The sequence below is a fragment of the Ambystoma mexicanum genome, chromosome 4q (assembly GCF_040938575.1).
Source record: "Ambystoma mexicanum isolate Mex_15411 chromosome 4q, UKY_AmexF1_1, whole genome shotgun sequence".
Lineage (NCBI taxonomy): Eukaryota > Metazoa > Chordata > Amphibia > Caudata > Ambystomatidae > Ambystoma > Ambystoma mexicanum.
Genome location: NC_090928.1, coordinates 309,244,131 through 309,269,613, shown reverse-complemented (window position 1 = coordinate 309,269,613; position 25,483 = coordinate 309,244,131). Strand labels below are relative to the sequence as shown.

Below are 25,483 nucleotides of genomic sequence, written 5' to 3'. Positions count from 1 at the left end.
AGCCACTGCTAGAGGTTATGTGTACATCCTTTCTTTTGTTTACTTAATCACTTGCCTTTGGCTGGAATTCATGACATCGTTCTGAGAGGCTTATTTAGCAGGTGCATCAGAGGCTTGGGCAATGCTTAGGGATATCTACGATCACTGCATTTGTTGGGGGGGGGGGAGTCATAAAGCCCAGCATTTGTCCAGAGGCTTCTTGACGCTAAAGCAGAAGAGACGTTTTGGAAGGAGGAATCAATGTGCCTAGATTAGAAGCCTTTAAACAGCACAGTCTTTAGGAGCTTCTGCAGCTAAGGTAATTGATGGATACCTTTTGGGCGGAGTTCCAGCATCTTGCTACCAGTACTGCAAAGGATTTCCACCACCATTTGCTCAATAGTCTTCTAAGAAAAGCCATTAATTTGGATTGTTCAACAAAATCAAATCTAGCCAATAAAAAGCATTGAGAACTCGAACCTGGTGTGGAACAGAGAGGCATGGGGCATGGTCTAGTTTATTGAAATGGTTGAATGTTATACTACTGATAAAACATAAGGATAGAGAGTTAAATCCTAGACCAACAGAATGCCCACGTTTCTTATGACAGGAGGAGGGGATGGACAAGGGTCAAAGTCAGCAGGACAGAATATGTTGATCCAGGGGTTAGTAATAGGGTTGACCATTAAAATGTCTGCTTTACTTGGATTTATTTTCATATAGTTGATGTCCATCTAGGTTTTAATCTAGGACAAGTAATCTTTACATTTAAGAGTGTAATGGTCCTACCCCAGAAAGTTTTAATATAAACCTTATAGAGACATTTTCCTACCTACTAATTTTAAAAGTAAAGCTACAGTGAATATAACGGGACTAGAATGTGCTTTGTTTGGTTGTTTCTGCTGTTATCAACCATGCTTTCTGCAGTACCCTACAATGCTTCAGGGAGTGAATTAGCGGCTGCATTTATATAGTACAATTATTGACCAACATGGCATCTCTAGTCCCTGAGGAATTTAACAAAAAAACCATTGTAAGAACCCGGATGTAACATGCTTCCTGTAGACTGGCCTGGAGAGAACATGTCACCTCTCTTTGGAGTGTGCCATATGGTACTGAGCGTCATTTCCCAAAGACCCTCGCGACTTTGATTTTGAGCTACATCTGGAAATGCCAAGAGGTAGAACTGGGGCATTTGACGACATTGGGTTTCCGTCAAGATTTGCTTCCGGTCTGTGCTGTGTACGTCACATAAAGAATATGCCAATACTGAGTGCCATAAACTGGAAATCGGTTCTATGTGGTTTTACCTAAAACTTTCTATTCAAGTCATTTTTTACCGAAACTAATTTACCAAAAAAAGACTGAATTCATTTTTTTATTTCAATTGGGGAGTTCATCCCTCCAAACTCTCTGTTTCCCCATGTTGTTAACCCCCCACCAACTCCCTCCCCACCTGCTTTATCCCCTTACACCGGCCCCATATATATATATTTTTTTAGAAATCAGTATTCTTTCGGTATTTGTTTCGGTAAAAACTGCCTCAAATAAAAGATTTTCGTTAACATCACTGGATACCTAGAAATCATTTTAGAGCATTTTGATGTTTCTATTTTATGTTCTTCTAATTTTTAGGTTTGTTGCCATACAGTAGATTGGGTAAACACCAATGACCTTTACCCATACATTTGGAAAGTGAGTGGGGAAAATATTTCTTTACCCTGAACACCTCCTCTTATGATTTATCAAGTAAAATTTCCGCAAACCCCATCCAGCCCCTCCCGCCTTCCATTAATTCTCAAACAAGTTACGAGAAACAGAAACAGAACCAAGGGAATGTGGCAAAATAGCAAGTTTCTTAAACCAAATAATACAAAACGCGAAGGAAAATGAGCAAACCGGAACTACATGCACTCTTTAGATGGCAAATAAAATGTGGTCATTTGGCTGGGCCATTTCTCAATTAAGCATACGTGAGTCAGTGACAGGTTTCAATGTCCTTGTTTCATTCTTAATTGCCATCAGGTGATACCCGGTGAACATTGCAGTGCTCCACTTATACATTATTTCTACTGGATACAATGCACATTTATTGACTGACAAAATATTGATTGTACAGCTGAGGGCTTCAATTATGTGTGGTTGTGCAAGCAAACCAGAAAAACAACTGTCCCCAGTTTAAAAAAAAATACTTCTGCACAGCTTGCAGTTTAAGATGCTCCTGCATTAGTTTGGTGTTCCAGCAATCATGTGTTGTGATTCTGAAACACCCCATGACACAATTGAAGGTTATTCCGACTCCCATGTAGTGCTCTTTTCCTGCGCCTGCAAAAAAAGCACAATCTGTGGAAATTTGTGTAAATCAATGAGGAGCCAGCGGCTGGCATTATTGTAATGCTGGCCTTCAATACTGATGCCTGCCGTGCTGGTATGCTCATTGCAGCTCCCACTATGGAATGGATCAACCCTCAGAATGTGGTTGCCTGGTTTCCTTGCCCCTCACTGCATGCATGTGGTGATTCACGGTAGGAACAGGCCTCTGTCAGGAAATAACCATTTTCACGAGGTAATTCTTACTAGATTGGTATTAAATGCTAAGTGCTTTCACTCTGCTGAATGTTGTGCATGTTATGCACAAACCATGGTCTTAATGGCATGATGGGGAAGTCAGATATTCTGGAGAATCATGCACATTGTGAAACCATATTAAGCTTCAAAGTAGTCTTACAAATTAGATTAGTGCCATGGCAGTAGGAATTTGGCAGAGGACATTGCAGGTCCCTGGGTTTCGGTAAAAACTGCCTCAAATAAAAGATTTAAAAAAATGGGGAAGTCAGATATTCTGGAGAATCATGCACATTGTGAAACCATATTAAGCTTCAAAGTAGTCTTACAAATTAGATTAGTGCCATGGCAGTAGGAATTTGGCAGAGGACATTGCAGGTCCCTGGGTTTCGGAGGGCATTTGGAGTGAGAGATCAGAGCTTCCTTTACCCTTCACCAAAAGACAGTGGCCCTCATTACGACCCTGGCGGATTTTTTCCGCCATCGGCGGACTTTTCCGCCATGGCGCAAAGTCCCTTTACGCCATGGCGGATGGCGGACTTACCGCCCCATTCCGAGGTTGGCGGGGCGGTAAGTCCCCATTGACCCATTTACCCTTCCCCATTCCCATTTCGGCCCCATAGGGCTCAATGGGAGTGGGGAAGGTGTTAATTACGCCACCGTACACTACGGTGGCGTAATTAACACCGAGGTCCCATAGCGCCATGGATTTTTACGCCCGCAAAAAGCGGGCGGAAAAGTGACCATGGCGCTCTGGAAACTCGTAGTTGGCGGTAAGGGGTCGGCGCAGCTAACGCTGGCGTAAACCCCTTACCGCCAGGGTCGTAATGAGGGCCAGTGTGTTCTGCCTGTTAGTCAACCTGCTCGAGGGTCAAACAAATTTGTCAAACGTGTCCCATGGATGTGTACGTCTTTGCTGGTGTGCACTGGCTCTGTGGTGTGGATCCTACTTAGAGGGATGTTGTGTATGCCACAGAAAGGTGTCCACAAACATGTTTATATAATGGCTCGCAATCCCCTGTGTGCCTGTGACAAATATGCTTTTTGTACCCAAAGAAAGAAGTGTTTTCCAATGTGAATTATATTGTGTATATGGTAGCTCTCTGGAGTGTTCATTATAGATTAGGATTGTCAGTGATGTTTTACTGGGTTAGAGATTTTCAGGCAGTTCTCTAGCATGCAGTCCATCACATATACACGAAACACCAACCAACTTGAACGCACACACACACCCACACTGCTTTAATCCTCTTTCACTGTTACTCCTTAAACTGTACTCCCAAGCATGAACTAACACATAGTAATTAATTTGAGCAAGCATAACCACTGGTCTAACAATAGCAGGTGACACATGCATTTAGTTATGTGTATTTGTATCAATCTTATGCCACAATTTAAGGTGCGCATATCTTGGCATTGTATAGGTGAAGCACACAGGTTAATTGGAGATTTAAAGAAAAGCTGAATAGTATCCTGTTTTTAAATGATACAGTACCAATATTATTTGCAGAGCAATAATTCTTTAGGTTTGAGACCAGTGGACTTCATTTGACCTTTTTAAAAGGCTAAGATTTAGAACGAAAACGTAAGCTTATGTGTTTAAATAAGGAATATCGTTCATTTACCTCACTCAGAAAATATTGAACAACAGTTAAATTATTTATTAAATCATAGTCCCAACAGTCATGAGAATCTTCTAAGCGTACTCTTAAATTGATGAATGGTGACATTTAATAGCATATGGTTGTAATGTCCAGATTATCCTTTGCATTCAAATAAATCAATAGTGAAAGTTAGAGAGTTCATGTGTGCTCCAAAACTACGTAATGCTTGGTACAAAGGAAGGGAAAACCATGAAACAAGCAAGTTGTTGCTGCAAGTTGAAGCCATGTAGGAGTTATATTCATTAGATGAAAAACTGATGGTTTTCCTACACCATCTGCTTTGTCAATTCTGATCTTAAGAATATATCTCTCCAAACTAATACTTTCAAAATAACAACTTTAAAAAATGCATGGAATGGGTTGCAGTTCAAAGGTACTGTATATAAACCCAGTAAATGCTACCAGGTCCTTGGTCAACCCATTTGGTTAATACCACTCTAACAATTCATCTAAACTAAAAAATAATTATACACAATTTAAAAAGTAGGACAAATATTCAATTGAATAATAACACCCTTGAAGATGAAGTTCCTGGTAACTTCTTTAATTTTGTAAACAGAATAACATCCAGTGCATTTTGGATACCATATTCTTCCTCAGGGAAAATCTGAAAACAGTCAAGAAATCCTAGAACTCATTCCTATGACATTCTAAGCCCCGTGACCAATGGGAGCCAGGAGGTTGGACCTTTATTGGTGTGTTTTAGTGACATAAAGCCAAACGGTGGACACTGATTCAATAGAATATTGCTGTGTCAGATTACACCAATGTGCAAGAGGAATAGAAATCATCACAAACACTATGGGCAGGGATAGATCATTTTATTGCTGGAAGTTGACAACACAAATGATTTGCCAAAGGAAATCCATGATAAACTTGCAGAGAGGGTGCTGTGATTTACCTCCCCATCAAGACAGAAGGGAGGCAACACCAACTAAAGGTTCTTCATAAAATAATCACTGATCCTGATTCCTGTAAAAATATTTCTATTCACCAATTGAAAATGTAAATGAACCAATGCCCCTTTTGTGTAATTAGATGCTATAATCCTTTGAAACTAGATATTGGGAAAGGACAGAGGGGGCATTTTCCCCACTCAGATGAAATTATTTAAATTCCCTGGATTTCACAGAAGCAAGACTCTTTCTGAGTCAGTGTATTATAAGGTGCTGAAAAATGCATAGATTAGTTGTGAGTTACTTAACTCTTGACCTGTAGTAGACAGTTAATTAATATCCCGAATTAAACTAGCTGTTTACACTTTTCAGAACATTAGTAGAAGGTTGTGTTAAGGAAATAGGATCCAAATTAACCATAGGTTCAAATCTATTCCCCTTCTTACTTGCCCTTCATACCAAAACCACTTAGATTGTTCTTCTATTTGTCTGTAGATGCAGTACTCATTAGGAGTACAACCTTTCATAAATTAGCCAGAAAGGGTGACTTTTATCTCATCCATAACTTTTCAATAATGTCAGCTGAATTACATGTCATTTAAGCCCAAAACCCAAAATATTGCAATTCTGATTCAGCATAAAAGCTAGTGTGCAGTAGATCAGTGAGGAATTACTTCACAACGAATATTATTGATGTGATTATATTTCATATTGTGATGCCCTTTATTTTTATCGCTGCCATGATTCATTAAAATATTTTGACTGTGTTTTACCCAACTTTAGAATAATCATTCACTGATGACAATTTATAAAGATTGCCTATTTTATGGGCAATGTTATGTCTGTATGTTATGGTTTGTATTTATCAGGGGGACCAAAAACAGGCCGGTTGTATTATGATGACAAACCAAATTTGTCTGTAGGGATTTGGTAATGTCCCCTCTTGTGAGGGTGGTAACATCAGTATCGAGAGCAGCAGGAGTTGCAATGTTGTTGGGGAGATCTATGTTTCAGAGATGGCCATTGCAGAGTGTTTGGGGTTGTGGTAGTTAAAGTGGCCACTGATAAAAGAGGTTTTATTACAGATACATTGGGCATTCCAGAGCCCCAGGGTGACATCAGTAGGGGGCAGACGGGGTAGGTGTGCAGGAGGGGGCTAGGCTGGGGACTGGCATACAGGTCAGTGTTGGTACTGTGTAGGAGAGATGATTGGTCAGTGTGTCTTTGTAGGAGGTATTGAGCAAAGGGATAAGGACAGCAAGATAGGGGAGTTAAGGAGGGGTGCGATAGAGGGATGGGCATTCTGGAGGCCTTGAGAGAGAGGTAAAGAGAAAACAGTGAGGTGGAGAAAAAGGATAGGTAGGAGCATGGTGATATGGGACAAAAGATGGATGGGGGGAATATTGGATTGGCCGAAGGGGCAAAGATGGAGAGGTTGCTCTGGGTGGTTTGGCAGTGGGCCAATAATGCAGCTGGGAAGCTTAATGGTTTAGTAGGGTAGCGATCAGAGAATAAGTAGTGAGGTGAATGTAGGCTTGCGTCGAATAAGCTATTGCAATGCAATGAGGATGCGCACAATGACCAACATGCATTCAGAGTACAACCAGGTGTTGAAATTGACAAATATTGCTCTCGTTCTGAGCCCCTCTACTTTAACAGATTCTCCATCCTCATACTAGAAGGGGGTTTGGTACGTGCCTTTTGGAGCTAAGCAATGATTATCCCTATCTTAAAGAAAAGTAACAGAGCAAATCCAGACTCTTGTTGCCCTACAGTTTCTCCTTTTTCGTCAATCAACTAAAGAACCAGATTCCTACTGGGTTTCATGGTCGGAGAATGGACTGCAGAGTAGTACTTTCCGCTTAGCTTCACAGCTGTTTAACAGGTAATAGGGGGGGGCTGCTGAATTTAGCCTTTCTTGATCTGATATGGGCCTTAGATTCCATCAATCGGCACTGCCTTTGGAGCCCAATAACAAACTGGGATTGTATGGGTTGGTCCTTGGTGCAAACCTCCCTTTATAGTCCCATAACCTTGCAGTGATCATATTCATCCCATAGTTCTGTCTTAAGGGCTCTTTCCAATGCAAAGGGGGATTTAGCAGGGTTGTCCACATGCCCTGTTATTCAATGCATATGTTCATAAAGTGGCTGGATGTCTAGTAAAGCTTTTCCCGGATCTTCCCATTTTCAAAGAAGCAAGGAAGCCAATACTGCTGTTTGTTGAGGATATGCATATGCATTTCCTTCCCAGGACAGGCAAAGCTATGGTTGCCCCCTGGCTTTACTGGAATCTTCCTGTGAGCAGACGCTTCTTGAAAACAGGTACATGCTTATTGCCAAAACATCAACATCTAGTTCCTTTTGAAAAGTAACTAGGAAGACATTAGACCTTCAGTAAGTTAGGAATTCATCTACCTGAGGATGCACTTTCCAAGCAGCTGTCAATGGACATTTCAGGCAGATAAAGTCTAAGACTAACCTAAAACAAAAGTGTGGGAGTATTAAGTGTTTCCGCTATATACTAAGGCAGTGGTAGGTTCATTATGCAGCTCAAGTTGTGGCTGTCAACCAGCTCAATCGCTAGGTTCTCTGGAAAAAAATCATTATCAAGCATCTAGTGTGGGTTGTCTATGCACCCCAATGGTGTTGTGTAAGGCTGAGAATGGCATTACCCCTATGCCATATCAGATGTAGCTTAAGCTCTTGATCTTCTCTTGAAGGATATCTCCAAACTAAAAGTCAGTCTATATCAAGAGGCTACCATGGATCTTTGCAGACCAGAACGGGCCCGTGTTATTTCTTTGCTAGTATATTTGAAGATGACTCATTGATAGTTAGCCTTAAGGAAAGCATGGACATCTCCCAACTCTTTAACTAATCTAATATCTCAGTGGATCAGGCATTGTTTCATCGATTAATTCACAGACTATACGGTATCCGGTCATATTTTCGAATGCATTTTTTCAAAATGAAATTATCTCAAACATTTCGTCGAAAAATGTTTTTAGAATGTATTATTTTTTGTTTTATATTTTTTTGTGGGTTTCGTAAGTAAAAAAAATTGTTTTAAAAAGAAAACAGGGGCTTGGGGGGGAACCCCCCCCCATTTTAAACATAAATTATTTTTTTTAAAACCATTCAAAAAAACAAATTTCGGCAAAATTGATTAGAGAAAATGGCATTCGAAAAAATGACATTCGAAATAGTCACTATAAACCAGACTATACACGGGAGAGATATCTGGCAAAAGCAGCATTCTCAGGTTGCCGTGCAATAGTCTGAGACCAGAGAAGAGAACAGCTTTGAACACTACCACAGAGAGAAGATGTCTTTGGAAGCTCGCAAGCTCTGCACAAACCTATTAGTTGGTCATCACCCACTCCTAGGATGGCAGGGTCTAATTGCTTCCTCCAGTTTTCTGGTATATTCAAACGTGAGCTGGTCATTTCCGGGGTTCATTGTGGAAATTACATGGTCATTGTTTCGGCTAAAATGACATTGCATGACAGTGTGTATAACCAGTGCAGTGTGAAAATGGCATGGCACTGATGAAATTGGCCTGGCATTATTCTGGTAATTGCCTAGGCACTAGTTAGAAAATATATTCACTTTTAGTGTGCCCTCAATGCGAAATCCTTCAATTCTTCACTGTTGATGCTGAGCGCCCCACCAGCAGCAGGTTCTTAGACTTACTGTTCCCATCGCTTGCATTCGGATTGTAACAAAATGGGCAATACAAGCTATTTGCTGCATATTTTATTTTTACTCAACTTTATAATCCAATGGCACTTCTTCTGTTCTTGGTGTTCCTAACCTACAGCATTTCTGTATAAATTATAAGTGTCCTCATACAACATGTTTGAGTGATAAAAAACAACCTGGCACTGAGTAGGCTCATGGGCATCATTTCAGGGGCGGTGGACAAGGGTGTTTGTTCCCCACATCTTTGTGGTACAACATTTTGTCCCAGTCAATGAGCATGGGGGCCCTTTCATTTAAATGTCATGTCCACCTCCAACATTTTCAGCAAAGTTACGGTTACATGTCTTTATATCGAAATCCGTTTTAGTGAATGCACATATCTCGAATATTTTTATAACAAAAACTTTTATAGTGAATGCATTTTTTGGGGCGGGTCCCCCAAACCCCTGTTTACCACCCCTAAAAATCCACCCCATGAACTGTACTTTGAGAGTGTTGGCCCCACCAGTAGTGATGACTTGAGGGTAATGGGGCTTTGGTAGATAAGGACATAAGGCAAGTGGGAAGGGGCTCTCCAGCTGCACACTTGTGGGTTGGACGGCAACATTTGTCACGTCTTCTAGATGACACCAGTGTCAACCAGTCTGAATTGGATTCTACCCCCTTACAGAGATGCGTATAGGGGAAGGCTAGCTGAGGGCTCATCGGAATGCGGAAGCAGTATAGGTTCTTTCGAATAGCATGGAAGCACTTTTTCATAGAGAAGGTAGGTAAGGCAAGGGTCTGGTGAAGTTAACAACAAAACAGAATGTAAGGTGTCAGAGACAGGCTGGAAGCGAGAAGAAAGGCCTGAGACCTTGTAGTGTCTAAGGGCCTTCAATAAATAGTAACAGATAACACGACGTGCCTTCAGGAGACAACGAGTGACCAAATCGCGTATTCCGGAAAAATACTGAACGCCATATTAACTTTCTGCTCCGCAAATGGCAAGCGAGGCATTCATTTTTGCGGTGCTGGCAACTTTCCAACACACACAAGAGTATTCAGGAAATAAAGGCACTTAAGTCACTCATTTACGGCAGTTAATTTAAGGATTGCTTTTTTTTTTTAAAAAAAGCTCTTCTCAGAAAAAACATTATGTTTAAAGAATTCAGTTGCTTTAGGGGTAGAGACATCTTTCAGGACTAGTCTGAGTCACTGTCCCCTGAGCTTCCCAGAACTGTATGCTTTGTTTATTTATTTATAGTATTTTCTATAGCACCACACTTCTTGCCTCCTGATGACTTATGTACAGGAAGCAAATCAGATTTTAATGGGCAGATATTAAAGATACGAGCACTGGGAAAGCCAATCAGGGTTGGCTGTTACAGGTCAAATTCGGCCTCAAGCTGTCATGGCTTAAGGCCAGCAATACATTTCAAACCGTTAGAAATTATAATAATCATTAAAGTGCATTTCACAAAACAGGTACACACTTCACTAGAGCAAAATAAACACAGTTCTAGGCAATAAACCTAAACAACACAAATATCTACGACATCTAGGAATCTGCGTCATATTGCCTGAAGTGGCAGCCATTTGCATCTAGAGGACACATCGAATGTTCACCTTCTAGCAAACCACAATTCCAGAACAATCCAAAAGGATGACAACATGACACATCACTAAGGTATGCGTTTGCCATCTACCACTATATAGACCAATAATGTTGGTGTTGCTAAGGCGGTGAGCCAAAACCTAGTATGCGATGAAAGAAATGGATCAACAGATTGATAGCATTTCCAGTGCTAGTTTAAGCACATGGGAAGATAGTGTGGATCAGGTGGTGATAAAGACAATGGAGTGATGAGTTGTAATGGTAGATGTGGTGAACAAGCGAGTCAGCTTTACACATTCACCACTTTAATGATATGGCTATGGGTGAAATACCTCTTTGAAAAGGTCAGTCTTCAACATTTGGATCTTTAGGAATTTTCTAAGGGTATTCCATGGATTTCCTGGACAAACACTAAAGGCCAGTCACCCCTGGAAAATGAAAAGAATTGTGTGTCACTGCAAACTTAATTGTTCTCTATTTTGGAATACCTACCCTACTCTGATGAGCATGAAACATAAGGAGCCTAATATTTTTTCATCAAACGAAATGTGGCAACCTAGGAGGGTTTCACACTTGCTTTTCATAATTAAAATTGGATTTTCATATGGCGGCATGTGTAAACGTGATGTAAGTATTTCTTTTTTTAATGTATGGCAGATCCTTTGACTAACAGATAGGAGGAACTGGCTCTGGCAATGCGAGTGACGCCACCTTACATTTCTTTGTTGAAATGTTTGGTAGTACTACGTTTTCCGCTTTGTCGGCCTATCCTGGGTGAAGAATCTTTTAACATTCATGTGGCTGCTAATTACCAGTAAGCCTTTTGTATCCACCCGTATACGTCACCGATTTTAAATGCATGGGTTTGGGTAGAAGGAATGGTAGGTCATTGATGTTTGGTACCTTATTTGTTTACATTTTCAAAGATGCTTACATAAAAATGTGTGGACATAATGTATTTTCCGCAGCTGCCTTAAAATCACATCATTACGGGCACGCCCAGTATTTGAAAGATGCTTAACTGACTAATTACAGATCTCACAATCTTGTCTATTTTTGAGGAATCTATTGTTTTCTTATGACAGAATGCCAGTTGCAAGGGAGTAGAAGCTTGCGGTTATTTACATTTTTATGAATAAAATGATGTGGGTTGATCTGTCTCTGAAAATGCGATCCACCATTCAGACCGCCGTTTCATAATGCTCCATGCTGAAAATCATAGTGCAAACATGCAATGCTGCTGGGCCTGTCTAATGACAAACATTCAGCGGCTGCCTGGTAGTTTGACCACATGACAATACAAAGGGGCATGTGCATTCCTGCCATAAGGATGATGGAGCCCAAAGTTTCAACAACCAGGATGTGCCTTTAACCATGGGCAAGCCTGTTCCTTAATGAAATCATATGATGGTGTTATTTCAGAATTTGGTGGCAGATGACAAACCCAAAAATGAGCCATGTCTGGTTATGACACTGCAGCCTCTGGAAATCCACAATTATACTGGCTGAAACTGTTTCGTGTCATGTTATTGTCACCTTGGTTTGCAGTGACCTTCGTTCCAAGGTCTCTTGTGTAGCCACTGTCTGGGATTGCGTTTCACCCAAAACAGACAATTTGGGCTCTGCTCAGCTCTGCTTTGTCTTCCCTGGGAAAGGTTTGTTACCTTCAGGAAGAAAGAAACTACCACAAGGTGGCAACGAGAGGCCTTGTGCTTCAAAGGACAGTCTCTGCCAGGCCAAAGAGTCTCACATCAGGGTGGTAATTAACAGAGACTCTTTGATGTATGGAGACATGGAAATGAGGGAGAGTTATAGTAGCCAGAATAGAAGCATAAGTCCTCAAAAGGGTCCCACCATCTTGGATTCTTCCAGAGCTCCAAAAGGTCTTGTACCCACTCGGCCCCGCCTACCCCCCACCCTCCACTGCCTCCAGACAAAACACTCCGGGTATGACATCACCATGCAGAAGATTCTTAAACAGCTGATAGGATTGGGCCCCTTGTAGAAGACTAGGAGGGAATCAATCACCTGTAGAAGATTGCCTACTTAAGGGGGTGAGATCACCCTCCTTTTGAATCTTATTTGGGCATTTGAATAAGAAGGATTTCATTTGTGAACTCTATTGGAACTACAGTTTGCTCGAAGGCCCGCTGCCGTAGTGGTAAAGACAGAGACGTCCAAGGAAAGGGCAAACCTTTCCCCTTCACCATCCCAGAGGAACATATGAGGTTATCTGCTGGCTGGACAATGCCTACTGTTGCTGAGACCACTGGTACCCAGGAACCAACTCACTGTAGGTGAGAGAACCTTGGAATTGCAAAATAAGATCTTCCTAGCTGGTAAGAGCAATTAACAGGACATACCTGGCCCACACAGATGAAAAACAGCAACCAAAGAACCAAAAAGGTTAACCCTGACTCTCCCTGTATCTCCAAACCTCTTTGACACCAGTTTTGGACCTTTAATGACTTCCAGGCTGTTGTGAGGGAATTGCTGGAGTTATTTGTTGACCTTTGTTGATCAATGCTAATGCCGAAGCTCTCTTCTTCTCATCTGAGATAGGCTGATAGTCCTAGTGTCCCCCAACTCGACACCACCTGCCTGGTTACCAGCTTTTTTTAGCCTCAACCTGTTGCTGCTGCAGTACCATAACACTGTGTTGAGTCCACTCGCCACTGAAGGCAAGTCTTCACTTCTTCTCATCCAAAGCCGGCAAATCTTCCAGCACCCCCAATCTGACACTGCCTACAATTTCCCAGGGTCTCGCACCTAGAAACACTTGTCTACAGGCGCGTTATAAATGCCACATCATATCATATCATGAAAAAGGGGGGAAGGTGGGCTCTAGAATTGAACACTCCTGTACTGGGCTTGGTATTTAGTCTCATTTTCTCGATATCTCGGTGCAAGGTCACAGGTGGGTAGAGGTGAACCCACATCTCTTGCACGTGACTCGTGGAAAGTCCTGTTTACCTTACAAAAATGCAGTTTCTAGTGAATCTTATAAATAAAAACATTCTCATGCCAGGTGCAGTGTTTCAAGGTGTGTTTCTTTATTCTTCATAGTGTAGACATATAGTCTAAGAGTGGTCAGCCGACACGTGTTTCGACCCAAGAGGGTCCTTCTCAAGGCAGGTAAGGTATGGTGAGGGCTCCCTCATTTTACCTTCATCAATCCTGACGGATGGTGGCACTAGCCTTGAACTCAACTAGACCTGACCTTGTGTAATTGCCACATGGCCCTTACTGAAGCTTATTGGGGTAGCACGCCCGCTGCAGACCATACCTTACCCGCCTTGAGAAGGACCCTCCTGGGTCAAAACACGTGTCGGCTGACCTCTCTTAGACCATATGTCTACACTGTGAAGAATAAAGAAACACACCCTAAAACACTGCATCCAGCGTGAGAAACATTTTATTTATAAGATTCACCAGAAACTGCATTTTTGCAAGGTAACCAGGACTTTCCACAAGTCATATCATATCATAACCCATGAGCCATCACTGCTGCTGAACCATACCATATCATTAGATCCCATTGAGGCTGCCCCCTGACTCGAGCCCGGCTCGGTGCTGAAATCACCCAAACACTTGGTTCAACTCTGAAAAGGCAGTAGAGCACGACTAAAGGTAGGCTTTAAAGAGCCAGAGTGACATTTAAGCCTCTACTCCTTGCCTTCTTAAGACCATACCTTGAACTGCAACATTTGCTACAGAAACTGTTTGCCTGGCTACCCCTCACTTCAAAACCAAACACCCCTTTATTCCAAAGTCTACAATCTCTGTGTTTTCCCTTAAAGGTGTGAGTCTTTGGTGTTTTTATTAGTTGTGTGTACTTTTTATTTATTTTAAATATCCTATTTTTATAGATCCTTGGTTGGACACTGTTTTATTTTGGTGCCAGAGTACCATTGTTGTTCGGTTGGCTTCTGTGCCAGATCAACTCCTTCCCGAAGAGTACAGCTGGCCCCCAGGCCCATGATATCTTAAAGAGGTGAATGAGGGAATACCTCTCGGGCAGTACCTGTTTCACTTTTAAGATTGGAGTGACTGCTTGTTTTGTTGTAGTGTGTGGCTGAGTATGAGCTTTATCGATTACTCATCAGTGTACTCTTACAGGGCAGTAGTCACTTTATTTCTTCTTTATGATGATAGTATTTTATATTTTCTCAATCCAAAGGAATGGTGGGGATTATGTAATGAAAATTGAAGGTGGGGCAAAACTCGTTTGTAGACTTTGGGCCTCATTCGGAATATGTTAGTGCAGTAAAAAAAAAGTGGCAGTAACAGAATTACTGCCACTGCTACCCTGCCTCCATTTACAGAGCTTGTTGGGAAAGCAGAGGGCAAACCTCTAGCATTTAGCTGGATGCTTTCTCACAATGTTACTTCCATGAAAAGAAGAAAGTACCACTGGCAGATTTCACACTGGTGATAATTCTCCTAAAGCCCCAATAATATCACTGTTCCACTACTTGCAATTTGACGCATTTACCGCAAATACGCGTGGTGGTAATGGTAAACGAGTATGGTGGTAGTGCTGGAGGAAATGCTTTCTTACTTGTAATGGGGGCTTTTGTGTTGCGCATGTGTGTTTGTGTGTACGTACAGCTCCAGTTGACCTTAAGGTCACAGTTTTCTGAAAAAATACATTTGCCAGTAATGTTAGCTACACAACCCTAACTCCACGCCGCCATTGAGAAGCTCATGATCACATTGCAGTCATTGTTGATGCCATGCATGTCCTCACAAATAACACCATTGATCATATCACTAATGAAATCACACATGGGGTGAAGAATGGGCTGAGAGGGATGTCGATCCGTCACCCAATAAGGAAGACAGGCTATGCCCACGCCAAGGAATGTTTACCATGCCCAAGCCTTTCTCCTGACTTTGTATGGTGCAGAGATATGGGGGATAAGGAACTTGAATAGCTTGGCCCACAAAGAAAACATTTAGTTCAGGACTCTCGTGTTACCCTACAGTACCTCAGATATCCCTCTATGGTTGGATCTGGGTACCTAAGGGATAGGTTATATTGCTGAGCTAAATCCATTAGTGCAGTAGGTGAAGGTCTGGTGAACCCCTTGTTTAACACTCCATTGACATGGTTTGACCGATTTCTGAACCTTACCAGTGGCAAAATCCCTATCATGGTTACAATTCATATATGAGCTGACAAATTATAGCTGGAATATAATTGGGCTGAACTTGCCACCATTGGGAAAAATACACAAGTGAAATTAAAGTTGCTTTGAAGAGTGGACAACTAGACTGGTGAGGTTGCAATATGATTTACTATTTAGCCCTACTCGCTTTACATGAAGTTGTGATTTTTTTCATTTGGTTTGCAAATTAATTTTCGGTATATTGTTTACATGGTTATTGTAGGGGTTTTAAGAGTTTTACAGTTCTCAAATGTCTTATGTGTATCTGTATTTAGAACGATTGCAACACTTGTTTTGTTAATTAATACATGAAGGACGCAATGACTGCGTTTATTTGACTTGAAAAAAAGCCAACATCGTAACACCGTTCAAACTTTCATCAATTAAATAAAAGAGTTGATATTTTCCTTAGCTTGGAGTTTTCATCATTCCTCGTTAGGCGTGAGCCTACCCCTTTGCAGCCGCAGCCACAGCAGGCTTTCTTGTTGAATAAAATTACTGTTACTATGTTTAAGGCATTTATTTTCTAAAATGAACATTTGCTGGCTAACTGAAATCACATATGACATATGACATCACAAATGACTTCATGAATGACAGCAAAGAAATGAGTCACATTAGAGAGGGCTGCAGGCCAATCGCTCCTCAAAGTACTGGAGGACATTGGAAAGCACCCGACTGTAGGCGAGCCACTCCACAAAGGGGTCAGGTGCATTGGAGTGTTACTCCAAAAGTACAAGGAGATGGATTGGAGAGTGCCCAGAAACACACTCAACGGTGAAACTACCAGGAGAGATGGTGGAGTTTTTATGTATTTTTCAAATGAAAGAGCCAGCTTCAGAATCTGGGCATTTGTAGCAGAGAAGATGTTATGATTAAACATATTTGGGGCTGTGGGAGACAAAAGTCATGAATTATGTCTTGGATATAGGTTTAGGAAAGGCATGCTACTCCTGTTCACCCAAGAGTTGTGTTTTTTTAAGATGGAAGTGATGAGGTCAAACTGCAGGTCTACGTTTCCTGGGAGGCCTAGGTAGAACTCACTGTTGAGGTCATCAATGTGAAAACAGACTGCAGGAGACTTGAAAAGGAGCCTAAAAAATGCTTATGAATATTGAACTGTGTAGATGAGAACATTAAGCAATAGTGGTATGTAGTCGGAGCTGGAGGAGCAAAGAAGGGGCCTTTGCAGACTGAAATAATCAAAGAAGTGATAATTGACCCTGCAAAGCGTGAGTGAAGAGGCATGGCCACAATCTGTTTTCTCTAGTGCTTGAGATGGATTTGGAGATCAAATGTTACATTACTTAAATATGTATTACCAACCAGCAAGACAATTGATATAAGAGGCCTTTCCAGCCGCTGGAATCCACCTCATTTTGACCATGTCCAAAACCAAAGCGGATCACATCGGAATACCTTCAATTCGAACCTGCATGAAAACGTCATGCAGGCGTGCAATGAAATGCACTGACGAGATGGAGCAGGAGAGCACTGAGAAGATCTTATATCTTCTCTATGCCCCTCCTCCGTCTTCCAGAATATTTAAAATGAGGTCGTATCCATTTAGTTTAGATTGCTTTGGTCCCAGCTGGAAAGGACTTATACGTCAATTGTCTTGCTAGTGGATAATACATCTTTATGTAATATAGCATAATATAGCCAGACCTCTCAACTCACAAGCTTTTGGCTAGTGTGACCCGCCATGGAATTTGTTCACTCATCCGCCAAGCCACTCACCCGCCCATATCATTAAATGTGCTCTCACTCGACAAAAAGGATATATTTTGTTTTCACCCACGTTGGGCACAGGAAAGGTTGAGAGCTTTGCTATAGCCAAACATAACTTATCAAGTGTGGTCCAAAGACACAGATAACGTTTTGGTTAGGTGCAGAGCCCCATATTTGTCATGTAAACAACAAATGTGACCCCGTTGGCAGCGGCAGGCATAATGGTTTATCACCCTCACTAACGTGAGAGGGGGGTTTAGATTCTATTAAAGACAAGGAGGCAAGTATTATGCATGTATTCTTTACTTCTGACACCACAGCAGCAAAGAAACAAAACTTTACAAACAAAACAGTTTGTTCAACAGAAACTGAAAAAATAGAACTTAAGAGTTCATCAAGGGGAAAACCCCAAACCCCCATATAAATCCTTTTCTCTAATCCCAAATCCTCTTCTGCAGCTGCATCAAATCAGACGCCAGCCCTGAAGATAAGATGTTGTAGCGCGGCGACAGGATCCATGAGTAGTTTAGAGGATCTGAAAACCCACAGCATCTTGAACGGTGAAGATCTCTTCTCGAACTGACCACCTCACCCCGAAGCTGTATGCAAAACAAAAGACAAAGGGTGGGTGGGTGTAATAATACTCACCTCCTTGTCTTTAATAGAAGCTAAACCCCCTATCACGTTAGTGAGGGGGATTAACCATTCTATGTCAAGACAGGAGGGTTCATATTATGCAAGTTTAAAGCCCTTGCATCACACTAATTGCAACATGATCAATACGTTTGTGATAAAATGTTGATTCCATTGTCCAATCAGCTGCTTTCAAAATGTGTTCCAGGCTACCTCCCAGGAAAGCGGCTTTAGATGCCATAGTGTCCCTAACAGAATGGGAACCAAAGGAGGAAGTGTCAACCCCCGCTTCTTTTATAATCCACTTAATCCATCTGGCTAAAGTGGCAGGAGACACTGGTTTGTGGGGTTTCCTACAGTAAATGAGCAGCTGAGAGGTATTAGGAGGCCAAGAGCCTCTGTCTTCAACTCAAACCATGTTAAGCATTGTATCACACACAGCTTAGAATCTTCTGGAAAATCTGGATAAGAAATGGAGGAAAGCAAACACTTAGTTCTCCTGGAAACAAAGAACGTAACCCCCTGTGGGGTGAACACCTTGTTATCCACATGCAACCCCCTAATATCCGAAACCCTCTTAATAGAAACAAGGCATAATAACATGGCTAATTTGGAAAAAAGTTGTTGCAAAGACAAATCCTCATTAGCAGGCCAAGAGCAAAACAGATCCAGTGCCTGTGCACTTGAACTAGGACACTGGCTATCATGGCAAAGGGAGGGAAGGCAGAGAAAGGGGGACCGACCAATCCTGGAGGAAAGCGTTGGTTGCTAACGCACTGGGGTCTGGTCTCCAACTGTAGAACCTGGGGAATTTGACAGTTGAGTCTCGAGGCAAAGAGATTTACCTGAATCGGAGCCCAGAGAAACAAGATCTTGGCAAAAAGAGCTTTGTCCAACATTCAGTGGCTCCTGTCCTAGAGATGTCTGGAATTCCGGTCCACAACAGCGTTGTTGACTCCTGGAAGATACTCCGCTTTCAACAAAATGTCCCGTTCCAGGTAAAAATGCCTGAATTCCCTCGCTAGATCTGCTAGGGCCTTGGACCGAGTTCCCCCAAGATGCTTTATATATTAAACTGCTGAAATATCCATCCGGAGAAGGACACAGCAATTCCCCTGATCCTTGAGAAGAGTCTTGACTGCAAAGGAGCCCACTAACAACTCCAGACAGTTGATATGCAGCCTCTTCTCTAAAGTGGACCACTTTCCGCCCTTGGTCACCTGCCCTATTCTGGCACCCCAGCCTTCTTTGCTGGCATCTGACTCCAGGATGACATCCGGAGAGGGACCAAAAATTGCACGGCCATTCCAGGCATCCGTGTCATAAGCCACCAAAGGAGTTCCAACCTGGCCTCGGGAGATAGAACCACTAAATGCGATTAAAACAGACTTATGCGAAGGTGTTTGGCCTTGAGGCATTGAAAGTCCCTGTAATGGAGGGGGGGGCGGAAAAATGGCCTGACTGGAGACTGAAAACATACCCACAACCCTGGCTATCTGCCTGAGGGAGAGCCTCCCCTTCTTGAGGAGGAGATGGATTTCCTTCTGTATCTTGGAGAGCCTGCAGTCTGGAAGGAGAAGGTTGAACAGCTTGGAATCGATATTGAAGCCCAGAAATTGGATACATTGCATAGGCTGGAACATGGGGTTCTTTACACTTATAACAAAGCCTAATGATTGTAACAGAGACATTATTAAACCCAGATGAGTCTGAAGAATCTGAGAACTCTGAACTAGAAAAGCATGTCGTCTAGATAAATTATTATGCAAATCCCTTTGGACCTGAGGTGAGCCATCCTTGGGCTTCAGGACTAGAAATATCATGCTCAGGAACTGGGGGGCCCTGAAGGACGCTGGCACAACTGCCCCATTGAAAATGAGTTCCCTGACCTCTGCATCTATCAATGTTTGCTTGTCCTTGCCGAACACAAAGGGAAAAGGCAAGCAAAGCTGATAAGGGGGAGAATAAAACTCTATTTGAAACCGCCTCACCATTTGTAACACCCAGGGATCTGAAGTGAGAGCCCCCGATTGAGGAAAGAACCTGGGCAACCTGCCCCCTTTGTAGGAAGAAACATTTAAAACATGTGGCATTAACTGGAGATGCTCTCACTTTATTAGCACCTCTGCCGGTACGTCCTCTCCAGTGGAATCTCCTCTGGGGATAAAACTCAGCTTGTGCTCCTCAAGCAGAGGAGGAATTGTGTGCACCTCTTGATGCATATTGTCGGGGGTGGGTAGAGCCCTGGGAGAAATGGTCAGAGGAGCGGGCTCTACTTCCTCCGGCCCTACCAAAAATCTTGGGGGCAAAAACATTCTTTATATTGACCTGAGCTTTATCTATGGCAGTGACAGTGTGTACATAGGCAGATAGGTCTTTGATAAATCTATCACTAAACAAGTTGCCTTGGGCCTTAGGACCTGCGTCCCCTTCTGCCATGTATGCCAACCTGGAATCGAGACGCATAAGGAGAGACTTACGCCGCTCCCTAGAAATGGTGGAGTTGGCGTTGCCAAGCAGGCAAACTGTTCTCTGAATCCAGCCCGCATGGCCTGCACATTAATAGGGGAATTAGAAGGTTGCGGCGCTTCTGCCAATTCAAAAATCTGGGTCTCCGGCCCCAACACATACAACAACTTGACCTGGCAGCTCCGCCAGGCTTTATCCACCCCCTTCTTGGGGTCTTTCCCTTTCTGGGACAGAAAAAAGACCATAGACTGGTCGATGCCTGGGTTAAGGGCCACTTTATCTGGAACCACAGTTCTAGGGCACTCAGAACGTTACTTGTTCCTGTCAACTTTGGGTAAGGGGCGCCTAACCCAATAATTAAAAAAAGAAGACACAGCATCCTACGGGTGCCACTCTGCTGACCTTGAATGCTGAATAAGAGAAGGGTCGAAGAACGGGACTCCACTAAAATTCAACAAGGGCACTTGGGAAGGAACCATGGTGTCTCTCTTTCTCTTGCGCCTTTTTGGAGGAGAGTCTGAATTTTCTGAACTGTCCTCAGATGAAATGGCGTCTGAAAGGGCACTTGCGGCAAGCTGTGAGCTACCTGTCCAAGTGGGAACTGACTGGGACTGATGGGACTCCTTTAATTTATGCTTCTGACCCCTTCCTGGGGGGAGACCTCACTAGGGGAGCTAGACGGACTGAGTTGTCCTTGTAAATGCTTGGATTTCTTTGTAAACTTATGGTGAACCCGTACAGGCATGTCCGGACCCTCCTCAGGCAAAGGGGGAATATCAGAGATTTTATTAATAAGCCTATCAAAGGCTGAGGCCAACGTAGAATTGAGATCCTGAAGGGCTGTGTCTAAGGAAGTCTGTATCACTTGAGCACATGGACGTCATTTCACCAAAATGCCAGGGGTAGCAGAAGTGACATCACACAATCCTTGACCTCTGATAACATCACAGGAAGTGATGTCATTTGACCCCACCCCAAAGTGATATCACGGGAAGCGATGGAACACAACCTTTCACCCCATGACAAAACAGGATGTTGCATCCCAAAGCATTGTTCGTAAGTACACTACGAAAAATATGGTTATGACATCACTGTAATGTGATATACATTTCATACAAGAATGGGTCACCATATGTATCGTTAAGTTCAGTGTGTATAGGCTCATATTACCAAATTACTGTGAATGCAAGCAGACGTCCATGGCCAAATGATAATGTGTTATTATATAGCACTTACGCTTAAGCTCTTTATATAGAACAAATATACATACAATATCACCCAACCTGTGTTGGTACTCAGTCGATTATAGACTTCAGAAGAATGAAAGGCTGAGTTAAGGTGTTAAGAACAGACTAAATCAGTGACTCACCCCCTGAAGTGTGCTTGAAATAAACCTTTAATGAGTTTAGCAATTATTGTATATAATTCCAGAAAGACACATTTTGTGTTATTCCTATTCTTTTTTATTTAGGGTCACTGATGAAAGTGTTAAACTTGTGTAACCCTTGTTTTTATTTTAGGGGTAGCAAGGCCTGAACAAGAAAGACAGCCTCTCCAGAAGCAAGGAGCCACATGGCGCTAGCCACAGCCCAGGAGGTTGCATTAAAAAAAATATTATATATATATATATAAATATATATATATATATATTTTGTTTTTGTTTTTTAGTGGTAGCAAGGGAGACCTCAGGGTCATAGTTGCGACCCCTGGCAACCCCTAAATGACGGCCCTGCCTGAGCCCACCAATGGCTGGTTAGGAAGGGAAGTATCCCCTGAAGGGCTGTTAATTGCATCCTCCCCAACCACTCACATTTTTTGGAAGGCCTAACCTGTCTGCTGGCATCAGCTGAAGAGGGCCCTTCCGACCCTCTCGTAGCCAGGACACCACCAACACTCAATGTGGGAAAATGTAAGAAAACACAAATCACACTGTAACAGAAAATTCTATGTTTAAATATATATTAAAATGTATCCCAGCAGCAAGGGTTAATGTAATTGGACACAAGGTCCACATGTTGCCTCCACATAAAAAATGCTGAACAGGCGAACTTCAGAACTCTGCTCAACCCAGCAGGGTGTGACACCTAGCAGCACACGAGGGAAATGCCTTGCAACATCCACACAGGCAAAGCCTGAAGCGGAGCAGGCAAAGGGCATGCTTGTCGCGTGGGCGGGCAGCCGATGCTGGCAAGACTCCCTGACGGGAGCGCAACGTTCTATGCACACGGTAATAGGCCCATGCGCCTGTTGGGCCTGAACAGCAGGACTCCTTCTAACAGCCGGACGCGTCAGGCCTGAAGCGAAGGAGTTTGTGTCAGGAGGCGGAGTTGGCCGAGTGTGCAACCGTTACCGCTGGAGGAAATATAAAGCGGCGATCGCGCACGAGAATATAAATAAACCTTGGCAAACCATATAAAAGCAAATAAACCCAATTATAACAAGGGGAAAACTCTCTAATGGAAAAGGCAAGCATGAAGTGACAGTGTCACTAATAGCAACACAATACATAGTGCTACAATGTAACCAAGCACTGACAAACTACTGACTAGCAACAAAGTACACAACTAGAAGGAGTGACTTAGCATTTGGCATCAGCAGCAAGGAAAAAGGAGTTGAATTGAAGAAAAGGAATTATATGGGGTCGGGTCCCTGCCCATTGGTTACCTACAGGGCATGACCTGGCCTTCATGTTGGATTGGGGTTTTCCTCTTGATGGGCTCTTAAGTTCTGTTTTTTCAGTTTCTGTTGAACGTGTTTGTAAAGTTTTGTTTCTTTGCTGCTGTGGTGTCAGAAGTAAAGAACATATGCATAATAGGAAGCCTCCTGTCTTGATATAGAATTTCACTTGCTTTTCGTGTCATCCTACAACGGTTCTGGTATGGCTATCACATTTTACACACCATTCACGAGTGCATCGCATGTGCTGAGCCCACCGACGTTACATGCTAGCTTGTCACCCACAGACAGAGCAGTCTGGCCTACCTGATGACGCAGCAGGAGGCGCCCTGCGCTACCTGCCACTGTCATCTTTTCCACGTGCCAGGCCACCCCCCTCTAAAGAGCGTTCAATAACAAGAGTCGGAGACCGCGACAGGAAAGAGGAAGTGATGGCGCTGCAGCGCAGGCTGGGGTAGCATTGCAGCACCGGCAAGAACCCATGATGCGCCTTCTTCCTGTCTCCGTGACTCTGTGAATTTCCAACGGCCGCTTCTTATAAGCAGCTCGTGCGCAGGCGGGGACTCTTCAGTTAGTGGCGCGCGCGCTCCGCCCGTGGATTTGCAGCCGCGTGTCATGCTGTCTTTTCTTCCCTCCGCAGCTCGCTGGATGTGAAGGAGCTTTGGCTGGATACCCTCGTCTGGTAAGCACCACCGTCAGACATTCCCCAGAACAGGATGTATTCATGCAAACCAGCTCTTACCTTCAATGCCTGTTTTCAAAATGTTAGCTCCTGGGCTCGAAAAAATGTATTGCGCCTGATGACTGTTGTAACTGCTGACATCTCGGCTTTTCTGCCCGTTTTCTTTTACAAGTATCTGTTAGCACGGTATCCCCCTTGTTACCAGAATATCAGGTGTATTACTGGGGTAGCGTCACGTGCACGAGGCTTGTATGCTACTGAAGGATTTCTGTGTGGGAGGGGGAGAGCGCTGGGGGGTGCACGCAAATGTGGCATAGCTTTTACTACAGGGTTCCGTTGTTACTGTCGTTTACTTGTGGTCAGGTTATCCCAATATTACTACCCCCCTCCCCATCTTATCACAATATCTGTGTCACCATAGTTACCTACATTTCTAGAGTATCCCCAATGTTACTGCAATATTTCCATGTACTTGGAGTATGTCCATAATACTACTGGACCTGTATGTGACTGGAGCATCCCTGGTAGTGCCGTAGCCACGCGTTGCTATAGTATAGTCGTTGTCATAGTACCTCAGTATTTCAGCACTATCCCTTTGATACCACAGTATCTTTGTCATGACAGTAATCCCAAATATCTACAGTATCCCCGTGCTTCAACAGTGCGTGCCCCCATGTTGCTACGCTGTAACTATGCGACTGCAGAAGCCCTGTTACTACAGCCTACCTTTGTTGCAACAGTATCTTTTATACCACAGCACCCCTATAGGCTAGCACAATCATTATGTTATCACATCATGCCTCTATTAATAGCTAGAGCATCCCTCTGTCACTAGAGCATCACTGTCTCTGTTGCTCCAGTATCCCAACTTTACTGCACTACCTCCATTTTACCACAGTATCCCACTGTTTCTATACTGTCATTTCTGCTGATTGTGACCTTTCTGTTGACTGTGATGTTTTTATAAAATGTAATGTTTTCAATGTTGTTTGTGGTCTTTTCTCCATATGTTTTCTTTATGTGTATTTATGTGAAAAGTTCTTTTGAACTACTGACACATTATTAATACACATTATTAATACCAAAAAAACTATCAAATTACCTGAATGTTACTAAAGGACCTTTATGTTATTGTAGTACTTCTATAAAACAACTTGATGAGTCGACCCAATGCCTTCACTACAGTATTCCTATTTCGGAATGTCCCTCTTGCCTGCCTGGCATTTTTCTGTACCCCTATATAGCTAGAGTATGTTTATATCACCACAATGATTTGATAGGTAATTTATAACTCAGTTAATACCCATAGGTTTCTAAGCGCGGACCCAGGGATCGAACCTGTGTTGCTCCCTGTCGTCTTGTTTCCAAGGCTAGCACATTGCCCCTACACTATCCTTCCGAGACAACAATATCTCAATCATGCCAGTATCCCTCTCGTGCTGCAGTATCCCTGTTCTGATACAGCTTCCCCGTTTTAGCTCAGTAGCTGTGTCTTCGTACCGCAAGGCATCTCTAGAGCATGATGCTTATGTTACCACAGCAGAATTATCATATTTAAATACGATTCCTATAGTGACTAGTCCGTCGATATTACCCTCGTCCTGTGTTGGCCGCTAGCCAAAGCCTTATGTCGATGGTACTAGCCCATTTGCTCGCAGGTCCATTGTCCAAAGCCCATTTGGGTGAGGTTTTTTTTGCACATTTCGCTTCAAATGT

At 42.9% G+C, this 25,483-nt stretch overlaps 1 protein-coding gene across 5 annotated transcripts in view; it reads left to right on the top strand.

Moving 5' to 3' along the window:
• TAGAP (T cell activation RhoGTPase activating protein) overlaps positions 1-25,483 on the top strand; it is a 757,603-nt gene that overhangs the window by 712,623 nt on the left and 19,497 nt on the right. For all 5 annotated transcript variants that reach the window (XM_069607892.1, XM_069607891.1, XM_069607890.1 and 2 more), the window contains one exon: positions 23,726-23,767. In XM_069607892.1, coding sequence (XP_069463993.1) covers positions 23,726-23,767 — 42 coding nt within the window. The remainder of the gene's footprint in view (positions 1-23,725; positions 23,768-25,483) is intronic.